General features: G+C 39.5%; 1 protein-coding gene across 1 annotated transcript; it reads left to right on the top strand.

The window, feature by feature from the left end:
* Positions 1-8,210: 8,210 nt before the first annotated feature.
* Positions 8,211-14,224, top strand: LOC144366859 (uncharacterized). The gene is made up of 2 exons (XM_078021720.1): positions 8,211-11,114; positions 14,159-14,224. The coding sequence occupies exon 1, from the start codon at positions 9,221-9,223 to the stop codon at positions 10,901-10,903; it is 1,683 nt and encodes a 560-aa protein (XP_077877846.1). The 5' UTR covers positions 8,211-9,220; the 3' UTR covers positions 10,904-11,114; positions 14,159-14,224.
* The last annotated feature ends 315 nt before the right edge of the window (positions 14,225-14,539 follow it).

Below are 14,539 nucleotides of genomic sequence, written 5' to 3'. Positions count from 1 at the left end.
TTGCTTTGGAAAATTATCTGGCAGTTCCTCAATGATCAGACATAGAATTATCAATGTTCCACAATTCCACTCCTAGATATGTACCAAGAGAAAGGAAAACATGTCAACATGAATACTTGTATGTGACTGTTTTAACATCATTCATAATAGTCAAAAGGTGGAAGCAATCTAAATGTATATAAATAAATGAATGGGTAAATGAGTTCTGATATATTCATACCATAAGTTATTCAACTATACAAAGAATACAATACTGATAAATGCTATACCATGAACAAACATTGAAAACATAATACTGAGGGTAAGAAACTAATCATGAGGAACCACAAACTTTATGATTTTATCTACAAAAAAATATCCAGAATAAACAAATCAATAGAGATAAAAGAAGATTTGTGGGTGACATCTCACTGGCATGGAGTTTATTTTTGGATAGTAAATATTTTCAAAATTTATTGAGATGATTGATATATGATAAAATAACATTGAATTATGAACTGTAAATATGATAAAATAACATTGAATTATGAACTGTAAATATGATAAAATAACATTGAATTATGAACTGTAAATATGATAAAATAACATTGAATTATGAACTGTAAATATGATAAAATAACATTGAATTATGAACTGTAAATATGATAAAATAACATTGAATTATGAACTGTAAATGAATAAATTAAATGACATGTCAATTATATCTTAATGAGCCCATTAAAAATAAAAAGTGATTTTCTGAAAAGGATTAGAACTTTTGAGTACAGACAGGAAGATAAAATACTTAAAATAAATTACATTCAAGTTCTACAGCAGACAGTGATGCCAGTCACTGAAATAAAGAAGAAAAGAAGAAGTTATTAATTAAAATTAATTAGATGGGATAAATATGGGCAATCATGAGACATTAAAATACAGATGAATAATATGCAGTTGCAAATATAAGTCTCAGGAAAAGGAAATAAATCTCGAATGGGGGTAGTTACGAGAAGGTAACTATCATATCATGAAGTCCTAGTGTTGTATGAAACTTTAAAGGTGAAAAGATCAACAAAAGAAGCCTACAAATCCTAGAGACTTGTCAGATATTATCTTTGCTAAGGCAAAGTATGAAGGAAAGCCATTAAAAACAAAAAGTTCTTCCCATGGATGCCTCCTGCAAATGATTCTAAGAACAGATTCTAAATGGAAAAAGAGGACATTCTCTTGATTAAACTGTCTTCACCTCAAAGAGCTTCTCTAATTTCATTTCTCTAAAAATTTTATAAATTATTTGGACAAAAAAATAGGAAGCAAAGTTAACTGTAGCTAATAATTATCAGGATTAACAAAGTTTTCTGGAAATGAAGTTCTCCTACAGAATTTAAGAGGATTTTCATTAGCACCAACTCTATTAAAGAGGGCAATGGAACACAACTTATGAACAGCTTGTCAGATCCTAATTCAGATTCTGTATAGCTTCGAACTTACCTTAACATTGAAATCAGTTGAAAAACAGAAACAAAATTTCAGAAAAAATAGGTATATCTACTCAAAGAAAAAAAATTCTCAAAATTTATCTCCAAAATACTTTTCTAATTATGTTAATTAAAAGTTAAATGTATTTTTCACAAAGTTAAATCTCTTGCTTGATAGAATTAGGCATTCTATAATTTAAAATTTGACGTAGTAACATGAAAAAATTGAAAAGTAAAATAAATTGCTCTATGTTCATATATTCAAAACACTATTATTTGGGGGCTGGGAATATTTCTCAAGCGTTAGTGCACTCACCTGGCATGCATGTGGCCCGGGTTCGATCCTCATCAACACATAAACAAAGATGTTGTGTCCACCGAAAAAATGAAAAATAAATATTGAAATTCTCTCTCTCTCTCTCTCTCTCTCTCTTAAAAAAAAAAAACTATTACAAACAGTTGTTTCATTTATACAGCCTAAAAGGATATAGTCATTGTGTATAACTATATATATTTATGTGGATATATATGTATATATGATGTAATTCATATGTATATAGCATATAAATTAGGATTTTTAATACATACCTATTATAACAGAAGATATCTAATGTTTAATGAAACTTTTAATTAAAAATGAACAACTTCATTGTTTTTTCTATATATGAAGAGCTTAATTTGTTATTCTTAGAATGATTTAAGAAATGCAAATATTTCCCTGTATAAATCTCAATTATTTGTCATAATAAAATATTATAAATAAATGTTGAACAATTACTCTTAAACTCTGTGAACATACAATGCATCTTCCTATATCAAGATTGTCACATTATTGAATGCTTCTTTCTGTTGTTCTTCTTTTCCAGTATATTCAAGGCTCACACCCTTTCCTCCTCTGTGAATTTAGTCACATGACACCTTGTCCAGGCCTTTTCTGTACACACTAATTTAAATTAAAACCATACTGCTGCCTCTATCTGCCCTATTCCATGATTTTTTTTCTTTTTCAAAACTCTTATCACTCATTGTGAAAAACACACTCCTCACCTGCCCAAATCCAAAGAACAGACTCAGAGATACAATGTACAGTGAAAGGAAGACTTCTACTGATGGCCTTGTAAGATCCAGTGTCTGATAGGACAAGCACACCCAGAGTAGTTACAATCAGTGTTTTATCTCTTAGTGTCCAGGTCCCAACCCTGTTTTTTCATTGGCTAAGTACACAGTCTTCCCAGACATCACCTAGGTTTTATTCTCTTCTATTGAATTACTTAAAGAAATGCAATTTTAGTTGTTTCCACCTCCCTTTGTTCTCTAGGCATTTTTCCACACACACAGTTCTGAATTCTTTACCTAAGTTAATATTCCTTAACAGAAATATTTCTTTTTATCTCTGTTGGTCACTCAGCCCCTTTCCCCACCTTCTGTTTGTCAATGGGCTGCATCGACTGGGAAGTTGCCAGGCTATTGTATTATTGTTTGAATTAACTGCTTCCCTTGGCTGCTTTTCTTATGTCCCAAGCAATTGTACATTTACGGTCAAATACTCTATTTTGAAAAATGAACCACTGAACTTTCTACTTCTCACATTCATTCAAACACTATAAATGTTTTTGTATGTTTATTATTTATTTTTCTTCATTAAAATATTTGTTCCATCACTAGCACAGGCATCTTTCTAGATATTTTGGTTAGATTTGTCTCCGGTGTCTAGATTGTACTTAACTCCTGGTAAACAATCAGTAGCGCATAATAGTTGAGAGAATAAAGTGGATTAAAGGCTATATTCAAAGAAATCATGCTGAGAATAAGGCAGCGTAATGAAGGTCACCATTCTTCAGATGCAGCAAACACAATAAACTCCACACAGAATAAATAAAATCCTTTATTGTAGTCCGCTTTAAGAAAGTCACAAATAAACAAAGAATCTTAAAAGTTGTCAGAAAAAAAATCATTTGCCTTCAAATGAGTCATATTATTCTGACAATGTGACTTATAAATAGCAATGATGGAATACCAAAAACTGAGCAATGTAGGAGCTTGTTAACCTAGAACTCTATACTGTGAAAATTGCTATCATTGGGCTGGGGATGTGGCTCAAGTGGTAGCCCGCTCGCCTGGCATGCATGCAGCCCGGGTTCGATCCTCAGCATCACATACAAGCAAGGATGTTGTGTCGGCCGAAAACTAAGAAATAAATATTAAAATTCTCTCTCTCTCTCTCTCTCAAAAAAAAAAAGAAAAGAAAAAAAGAAAAAAAAAAGAAAGAAAGAAAATTGCTATCATTTGTTCTGGGCAATCTGGACCCTTGTCCTGGCCCTAGAACTTTATAAGGCTCCTCTCAGGCCTTGCTCCAGCCTCCCACAAATACAGACTATTTATGTGAATGGAACTTAAATATGCAGGCTGGGCTGTCCACATATATTAATCTACAATGAGGCATGAAACTGAGGCTGTGAAAACATACATGGACCAGACTATAAACTAGAATCTCTCACTTTCTCTTCTTCCCTGATCTATGTAAATGTTATGAGTGGGGTTAATTAAACTTTTAAACAAAAAATAATGGGCTGAAAATGTCCAGAAAAGTACCTCTTCAGTCAAACTTTGGCAATTTACCACCATCCCATTTTTGTTTAAAAAAAAATTATATATATATAATTTTACATATATATATATATGTTGGGTGCAGAGCAGGCTGAACTGTGTTGTCTGCAGGGCAGGCTGAACAGATATTGGTTGCAAGATAGCCCATGCACTCAAACCCCCCTCTGTCTGGTCCTTTATCACCTGTTTGTGTCAAGTGCTGCTCAAGGCTGAGCACTCAACCCCCCTTGGGCCAACAAGGCAGCTTGCAGACCCAGAGGCCCCATTAGATTTGGGCTATAAAAACTCCCTCCTGCCAGGCCCCCCTCTCTCTTGCACGTTCTCTCTCTCTCTCTCTCTCTCTCTCTCTCTCTCTCTCTCCCTTTATCTTTCTTGCACGCGCTCTCTGTCTCTTGCTCTTGCTCTCTCCCTCTTTATCTCTTCTCTTTTCTCTCTCTTTCCTTCTTTCTTTTCTCTTTGTTGCACTGCTGCAATAAAGATCTTTTGGTTGCTCCGAGTGTTGTGGTCACTTTCTTTTATATATATATATATATATATATATATATATATATATATATATATATATTCATTCTAGTCTTTACCTGAGAAGCAATCAGGTCTCAGATTAAAACACCTGTTAGGAAGGAAGAAATTAAGAAAAAATAAAGAAATAAAGGGTGAATATAATATACCTAACAAATACTGAATCTATAAAACTATAATAGTAGAGCATTACAGATAAGATAAAATAGTTATAAAAATATTTGCATAGAATGATAAATAATTCTGAATCTTTACATTTTCTAAAAGTAGAAAAATTACTAATTCAATTTAGAATTTCACATTTAATATTTACACTGTAAATTCCAGAAAAATCTAAAGCAAACGCATAGGTTACAAATTTCATAATAAAAGAAGGGAAAATATTGAGAAGTAAAATAATCAATCCCAGAGTGGAGGAAAGAAAAAGAAAGTGAGAGATCCAAAGAAAAAGACAGAAACAGAGACAAAGAGAAAAGTATACAGACCAACTAAAGCATATATACAAAGTCAAAATTAGTTGATGAATGTAATTGACAGTATATGTAAATGGACTGAGTGTTCTGGTAAAAATAAAACATTCAGACTGGATTTTTAAATATCTAGCTTTACACTCTTCAGAGAAGATGTATATAAAATTAAAAGCACAATTTTACATGCTTAGAAAAGTTAAACAGCAAATCCTGGCACAAAGAAATATGGAGCATCTATTAATATCAGAAAAACTTTAACTGTGAGACAAAAGTAGTAGTGCCCTGGACACTCCTGCTGACAACAAAAGCTACCCTCACACTCCTGCTGGACCCTGCCTCAAGGAATGAATTCCCTTTTCATCAGATCTGACTTGTTTTAGTTTAAAACCCTGCCTCTCCCCCACCCCCAGCCTCTTTTTTGTTTCTAAGCTGTCCTCACAGAAAAAGTGTCTATTCTCTCTTGGATTCCTAAGCAAAGTAAAATGCTTCCTCTCTTTTTCTTTGGTTTATCTTTTTTAAAAAAATTCAAAGTAATAGGATTTAATTATTTGAAAAAATGGTGTATAGTTTCTAACTGATTACAGGATACACAATCTTGAAAAAAATCAGCACAGGGGAGAGAGTTGTTCTAAAGAATTAAGACAAAACCCAAGCATCATGACCAGCAGTTCCTTTTCAGCTCAGATTTTTCAAAATGTAAAAATTATTAATATAAAATATTGACATGGCAAATAGAATAAAAAAAAAACTTCTATCCAACTATGCCATCAAATACTAAGATGCATAGAAATTACTACTAAGAAGGATTTCACCTTTCCTTTTTTCATGCCTTACTCTGAATGGGATTTCTGATTTATTGTTACATCTATAAGAAAAGTCCCTAAAATAACCTTAAATAATTAAAAGTATAAAATTCAATCTCCTGAAGACAAATAGGTTGTCTCACATTTTCCCCCAAGTCACAGGGTATTGAGCCATTTGTGATATGAAGTTCTGCTCAACAGTGATCCCTCAGCCTAAACTAATTACTAAGAGGCAGCTGGCAATTTGACAGGGAGAGACAAGCTGACAGCTTTTCCTCAAACATCAAGCATGCACTGTGTTTCCAGTGCCAACCCGGATTTGACATTTAATTAAAAAAAAGTATCTTAACATAGGTCTACACACAAAAAAACTATGCTGCTGCAACAAAATCAATTTTGTCTTATTTAAAGCTGAAAAAGCTTAATGCCCAAAAGGCAGAATTTTTATAAGAAAAATATCACTACTGTACCTCTGGGAATACTGGGAGTATTAAAAATAATGCATTTTGACTAGTTTAGGGCATTGGACTTGGTTCTGGAGTACAGGTAGCAATAGTTTTTTTGGTTTTTTTTAATTAAAAAAGTTGAACTACTGTATATATATAACTAATTAGTAATTTGGACAAAAGTATCATTGGATTCATTATAAAAATGCATTTATATGTACATGCACATGCAGAAAGGCCTCTACATATATATGTGTGTTATACATGTGTTCATAAAAAAGGTTTCTAGAAACAGAAATGAGACTTCACTACATTTTTACATAACAAACATATGTATGCATTCTTACTACAACATATTAAGTAATGAGTAAAACCAGTAGAATCTCACCATAATATCAACCTAATCAAATGAAAAGTTGATATACTTAAATGTGTTATGATACTTTTTAAAAAAGTCTTGTTGAACAAGTCATATTTTCAGTACTACACTATTTATTGTTCTAGGCTTGTTTGTATTTGATTGCTTGTAGGATGGAAAAAACATTTTTAACTTTTATTAGCCATTCTATTTCAATACTTTCAGAATACAATGAGAAAATATGACAACTTTAAAGTGTAGTTAAAATTTCACTTGCCATAAAATAAATTGTATTGTCTTTATCACTGTACACAGGTACCCAGTAGCAAATTTTAAATTCTGCCCACAGTACATGATTACTCTTGGTGGATCTTCGGTTGCCCACTTTGCACTACTAGTATTCACACCTGGGATGACTTTATGTTGAAGAGCAGCCAGGAACAGTTTCCTAGAATGTTCTTCTCTGAATATTTTTAGGTTAGAACTTAACAAAAGGAGGAAACTGGGCATGTCTGGAAGAAGTTGTAATTCCTTCAGGAGATCATGATGACCACACACTAGTCTTTTCTAAATTCTCCTGGAGCTCCTGCTTCTCTCTTAAAAACTAAGACTTGAGTATTGAGGCAACTCCCCGACCAACACTGGAGTCCTCACTGCTTCTGGCTAAAGCCAGCAGTGACTTCTGGGAACTATTGACTTTCATCACCAACCCTCCTCTCAACAACTCTCCCACCCCACCTGTCTTTTCATATTTCCATCTTCTCCACCTTCTATATTAAGCTCCTATTTTCTCAGTCCTTAGAGCAGTTCTGATTTTCTAACTTAACACAGAATATATACCTTTTCTTAAAAATAAAGTGCAAATTATATATTAGACTTCATAATAGTGTGAATTCCGACTGGACTGACCACAAAAGCAGCATTTAAACATTTCCATTTTTCCTCCTGTTAGACTTAAATGCAGTAACAAATGCTGATGGCACTTGAGAGCAAGATTTTCTTTTCCATTGCCCAAAGTGATAATTCTCAAAGCTTCTTTCAGTCATGTACATGTTAATGTGAACAAGGAATATTGGAAAAGACCATTGACCATGACCACATCTTTATCATTGGTATTAAGATGCTCATACCTTGACAATAACATTCTCCCAGAACAGAGGAGGGCTAAATATCTTGTAATAATCTATTAAGAGATGATATAAAAGGTATTTTCACATTAGCAACAATACTACAATAAAAAAAAAACTTAGATTGGTCTATTTCACAACTGGTTATTATTTTTGTCTTCTCGCTAAAGTTTTTTTTTATGTGAACTTTAACTTATTCATTTAAATAATCACCTTTATTCTCTCAATCATGTGTTTATCGTAGTCCTTTTTCCAGATATGTATTTTATGAAAATTTAAGCAATAGTAATAATAAAGTGAAAACACAAAAAGTATGAAAGAATTTTTAATAGAAAGATGAGTTACATTTTGGTAAAATTTTATATTTACATAATTGATAGGATCTATCCGCAACTACAAAAATAAAAGAAGACGGAAAACTGAAAGACCCCAGCCTCAAAGCCTTAAGCTTAATGTTAAGAAATGTGACCTTTTGCTCTGCAGTCACAAGATGCTTCCTCCTAACCCCCCATGTTGCAACCCATACTCCCTTAGCAGCGCATAACCCCCTCAATCAAGTCTTGCACAAAGCAACCGCAAGATGTCCCAGACAGTCAAGAAACCACGAGATGTTCCAGAGGGGCTGACTTGAGCAAAAGAGGACAAAAATAGGAATACGTGGGTGGGGTCCCCAAAACCACTCTGCCCCCTGTGACCACTTCTGGGGGCTTGAGAGGGGGGCCAATGAAATAGTTGTTACTGTGCCAAGCTGTCTTGGGGTCTCGAGGGGGGGGGGGGGCCAATAAAATAGCTGTTACTATGCCACGTCGGAATCTTGTCCCTTGCAGCCTATAAAAATCCTGTAACCCCAAGCCGATGCATGCAAACTGCCTAAGCCACGGCTGAGGTTCTGCTTTGCATCCATAGGCGCCTATGTGAATAAATTCCTCCTGCTGATTGCATCCAGTGACTCGCGTGTTCCATTCTGGGTTGGGGTCTCGGGGGTCTTTCATTTGGGGGCTCGTCCGGGATCACCGGAACGACCCAGACCCAAATCCGGAGGACACTCGACTTCACTGGGAGGTAAGCCGGCAAATACGAGCTCTCTGTCTATATGTTTGTCTCTATGTTTAAGGTCTTGCGCAGCGTCTGTATTCTGAAGTCTACGCGTAGCTCAGTATCTGAAGGCAGCTTGAGAAGGAGCTAATTTGAGGTTTGGCTCGGACTTCTCCCCTGCCACCCTGGGAGACGTCCCAGGGATCCGAGGGGTCCATTTTTTCGGGGCCCCCAGTGTATCTGAGGGATACACTGTCTTTGTAGGCGAAAGAGAAGTACTAACTTCTCCCAAGCCATCTGAATTCGGTTTCTGCCGGCACCGCGCAGCGCTCGTTCCGTTCGGTCTCGTGTTTGTACTACTGTGTCTGTCTGTCTACTTTCTGTCTGAAAGAAATATGGGGAACACCCTAACTACCCCTTTGAGCCTTACTCTAGATCATTGGCAGGACGTCCAAAAGCGCGCAAACAACTTGTCCGTGACAGTCAAAAAGAAGAAATGGAAAACTCTCTGTGCCTCAGAATGGCCAACATTCAATACCAGCTGGCCTCCTGAAGGAACCTTTAACATTGATTCTATTTTACAGGTGAAGTCTCGAATCTTCATCCAAGGTCCTCAGGGACACCCTGATCAAATACCCTATATTATTACTTGGGAAGATTTAGCTTCCACACCACCCTCCTGGGTGGCTCCTTTCTCTCCTCCTAAATCCCCTTCTTATTCTTCTCCCCTCGAGCCCTCTGCTCCTCTCCTTCCAGTTCCTCCTCCTCCGTCACCTCTACCCCCTCAAACCTCCCAACTTTACCCTGTCCTCGACAAATCTGAAACTTCAACTAAGCCAAGGGCAACACCAAAGAAGGTTTTGCCACCAGAAGACTCAGCCCTAATTGACCTGCTATCTGATGTGCCTCCTCCTTATCAGCCCCAGCCCTTGCCAGCCCCTGGGTCCAATTCACCTTCCTCGGAGGAAAAAAAAGACAACCAAGAGGGTCCAACTGCCAGTGCTCCCCCAGATCCATCCCCCATGGCGGGACGACTCCGAGGACGACGGGACCACACTGCACCAGGGAACACTTCTAAAGTTCTCCCCCTGCGGCAAACGGGGGGTCCCAACGGCCAATATCAGTACTGGCCATTCTCAGCCTCTGACCTCTATAACTGGAAAACTCATAATCCTTCCTTTGCTGAAAACCCTGTAGCCTTAACCTCTCTGATTGAATCTATTCTAGTGACTCACCAGCCAACATGGGATGACTGCCAGCAACTCTTGCAGATACTCCTCACTTCAGAGGAGAAACAAAAAGTTCTTTTGGAAGCTCGCAAAAATGTGCCAGGGGATGATGGGCGACCCACCCAACTCCCAAATTTGATTAACGAGGCTTTTCCTTTAACCCGGCCAAACTGGGACTATACCACTGAAGCAGGTAGGAACCACCTACGTCTCTATCGCCAGTTACTCATAGCGGGTCTCCAAGGAGCAGGGCGTCGGCCCACTAATTTGGCCCAGGTAAGACAAACTATTCAGGGGGCAGAGGAGAGCCCAACAGCATTTTTAGAAAGACTAAAGGAGGCATACCGGAGGTTTACTCCCTTCGATCCTGATAGTGAGGACCAGAAAGGAAATGTCTCTATGGCTTTTATTTGGCAGTCTGCCCCAGACATTAGAACTAAGTTGCAGAGGCTGGATAATTTGCAGGATTTCTCACTAACAGATTTGCTGAAGGAAGCAGAAAAGATATTTAACAAAAGAGAAACTCCAGAGGAGCGAGAGGATAGAATCAGGAAGATGCAAGAAGAACGAGACCTTAAGCTTAGAGAAGAGTCAGACAAAAGAGAAAGAGAAAGGGATCGAAAGCGTAATAGGGAACTAAGCAAAATATTGGCCACTGTAGTTCAGGCAGGACGACAGGGAGAGAACGTAGGTCAGGACAGGGAACGGAGCAAGCCCCGTGTAGACCGAGACCAATGTGCCTACTGTAAAGAAAGAGGACACTGGGTAAAGGATTGCCCAAAGAGACCCCCCAACCCCAAAAGAGGTGCAAATCGGGCCTCGCAGTTACTAGCATTAGATGAAGACTGAAGGAGTCAGGGCCAGGAGCTCCCCCCTGAGCCCCGGGTAACTCTGCGAGTGGGGGAGCAACCTGTGACCTTCCTAGTGGATACGGGAGCCCAACATTCAGTGCTGACGCAAGCACCAGGACCCATAAGCCACAGAACAACATGGGTCCAAGGTGCCACCGGGAGCAAACCATACCGATGGACTACTGAAAGAGAAGTACACCTTGCCACAGGTAAGGTTTCTCATTCGTTTCTACATGTGCCTGATTGTCCGTATCCACTATTAGGAAGAGACCTGTTAACCAAATTGAGGGCCCAAATCTATTTCAAAGACGGGGGTGTCTCTATTACCGGGCCAAACCAGACCCCTTTGCATGTATTGACTTTCAAACTAGACGATGAATACAAACTTTTTGATAAGTCCTCACTACCTATTAAAAACATGGACTATTGGCTTAGTTCCTACCCAGAGGCCTGGGCAGAGACTGGAGGAATGGGAATGGCTAGACAACAACCTCCACTAGTCATACAGCTAAAAGCCACTGCAACTCCCATTAATATTAAACAATATCCTATGTCAAGGGAGGCCTACCAAAGCATCAAGCCACATATCAAACGCCTCCTAGATCAAGGCATTCTAACACCTTGCCGGTCGCCCTGGAACACCCCGCTGTTACCGGTTAAAAAGCCGGGGACTAATGATTATCGACCGGTTCAGGACTTAAGGGAAGTTAACAAAAGGGTAGAAGACATTCACCCCACAGTGCCAAATCCCTACAATCTCCTCAGCACCTTGCCTCCAACCCATACCTGGTATACTGTTCTGGACCTGAAAGATGCCTATTTCTGCCTAAGACTGTCTCCCCAAAGCCAGGCCCTTTTTGCATTTGAATGGAAAGATCCTGAGGAAGGGATCTCTGGACAGCTGACTTGGACGAGACTACCACAAGGATTTAAAAACAGCCCAACACTCTTTGATGAGGCTCTGCATCAGGATTTGGCTGGATTTCGGGTAAGAAACCCTTCCTTAATGATGCTTCAATATGTGGACGACATTTTGTTGGCTGCAACCTCCAAAGAAGACTGCCTGACAGGTACGAAAGAATTATTGCAAACCTTGGGACTATTGGGGTACAGGGCATCAGCAAGGAAGGCCCAAATCTGCCAAACAAAGGTTACCTATCTTGGCTATGAACTTTATGATGGTCAGCGCTGGCTGACAGCTGCCAGGAAAGAGACTATCTCAAATATACCAACCCCCCAGAATCCCAAGCAGCTGCGGGAGTTTCTAGGAACCGCAGGTTTCTGCAGACTCTGGATTCCTGGGTTTGCTGAGATAGCAGCTCCCTTGTATCCACTGACTAAACCAGGTACTTCCTTTACCTGGACTGAGGAACATCAACTGGCATTCGAACAAATTAAATTAGCCCTTCTGTCAGCCCCCGCTTTAGGCCTGCCAGACATTACCAAGCCTTTTGATCTGTTTATAGATGAAAAACAGGGCTATGCAAAAGGGGTCTTAACCCAAAAGCTGGGACCCTGGAGGCGCCCTATAGCCTACTTGTCAAAGAAACTGGATCCAGTGGCAGCCGGATGGCCACCTTGCCTCCGGATGATAGCAGCTGTGGCTCTTCTGATTAAGGATGCCACCAAACTGACTTTGGGACAGCCATTAACCCTATTAACCCCTCATGCCATTGAAACCATAATTCGCCAGCCACCTGACCGCTGGATGTCAAATGCCCGACTCACCCATTACCAGTCTTTGTTATTGGATACTGACCGAATCCAGTTCGGCCCCTTGGTGACATTAAATCCGGCAACCCTCCTGCCGCTCCCGGAAAAAGCAGATCTTCACAACTGCCAGCAGATTCTTGCAGAAACACAGGGGACCCGGCCAGACCTCACAGACCAACCAATGAAGGATGCGGAGCTAGTCTGGTACACAGATGGGAGCAGTTATCTGCTCAATGGAGAACGACGAGCAGGAGCGGCCATCACCACCGAATCTGAGGTAATATGGACAAGTGCGCTTCCGGGCGGGACGTCAGCTCAGCGGGCAGAACTGATAGCTCTGACTCAAGCCTTAAAGCTGGCAGAGGGGAAGAAACTAAATGTGTACACAGACAGCAGGTATGCTTTTGCCACTGCTCATATACATGGGGAAATTTACAAGCGCCGAGGATTATTGACCTCAGAAGGAAAAGAAATCAAAAATAAGACTGAAATATTAGCTTTACTTAAAGCTTTATTTTTGCCTAAGAAATTAAGCATTATACATTGTCCCGGCCATCAGAAAGGAGACACTCCAGAGGCCAAAGGGAACAGATTAGCAGATGAGACAGCCAAGAAAGCAGCTCTGGGGCCGCAGCTCTTAATAATAACTCTATTGCCCCAACAAGTAGACCCACCACATGATAACCACGAAGAGCAATGGGTCTATAAAGATAAGGACTTAAATGTCATACAGAGACTGGGGGCTACCTACAGCCCGGAGGACCATACTTGGAAATATCAAGGAAAGACTATCATGCCCCTTAAAAATGCAAGACAACTAGTGAAGTCCCTACACAGACTCACACACCTTGGGGCTAAAAAGATGAAAAAACTTTTAGACCGTGGGGAAGGTACTCTATATCTCCCAAACAGGGATCAACTTCTTCGCCAGACAGCAGAAAATTGTCAAGCCTGTGCCCAGGTAAATGCTGGTAAGAACAAGATTGAAACCGGAATTCGAATGAAAGGGCATAAACCTGGAACCCATTGGGAAATAGACTTTACTGAAATCAAACCAGGTATGTACGGTTATAGATATCTTCTAGTTTTTGTTGATACCTTCTCCGGATGGGCAGAAGCATTCCCGACTCGACATGAAACTGCTAAGGTGGTTGCAAAGAAATTATTAGAAGAAATTTTTCCCAGGTATGGGGTACCTGGGACAATTGGATCGGATAACGGGCCTGCCTTCGTCTCCCAGGTAAGTCAGATGGTGGCCAATATATTGGGGATCAATTGGAAATTACATTGTGCTTATAGACCCCAAAGTTCAGGACAGGTAGAAAAAATGAATAGAACTATTAAGGAGACCTTGACCAAATTAACGCTTGAAACTGGCACTAGAGACTGGGTACAGCTCCTGCCTTTAGCCTTATATCGGGCCCGAAATACCCCAGGCCCACAGGGACTAACCCCATTTGAGATTCTGTACGGTGCCCCACCCCCTGCTGTTAACTTTTATGAAACTGAAACCTGTGCCTCCCTCGCCCCATCTATGCAGACTCATTTGCGTGCCTTGCAGCTGGTTCAGAACGAGGTCTGGAAGCCTCTAGCCGCAGCATACAAAGAGGAACTTAAAACCCCATCGCTGCCACATTCCTTCAAAGTCGGAGACACCGTCTGGGTACGCAGACACCAGAGCAAGAACCTTGAACCACGGTGAAAAGGACCCTTGATCATCTTGCTGTTGATTTTAACGTTTGGACCCTGTATTTTTAACAAATTAATGCAATTTATAAAAGACAGGCTTTCTATAGTACAGACCATGGTCCTTACCCAGCAATACCACTTGCTTCAACAACAGGCTGAATCCGAACCTGAACAGGCAGATCTATGGATATAAGATTATATCCCTGATAAAAGAAAAGGGGGGAATGAAAGA

The sequence above is a fragment of the Ictidomys tridecemlineatus genome, chromosome 9 (genome assembly GCF_052094955.1).
Source record: "Ictidomys tridecemlineatus isolate mIctTri1 chromosome 9, mIctTri1.hap1, whole genome shotgun sequence".
NCBI classification, from domain to species: Eukaryota; Metazoa; Chordata; class Mammalia; order Rodentia; family Sciuridae; genus Ictidomys; species Ictidomys tridecemlineatus.
The sequence above is the reverse complement of the archived record's forward strand: the minus strand, read 5'-3'. Positions and strand labels throughout refer to the sequence as shown.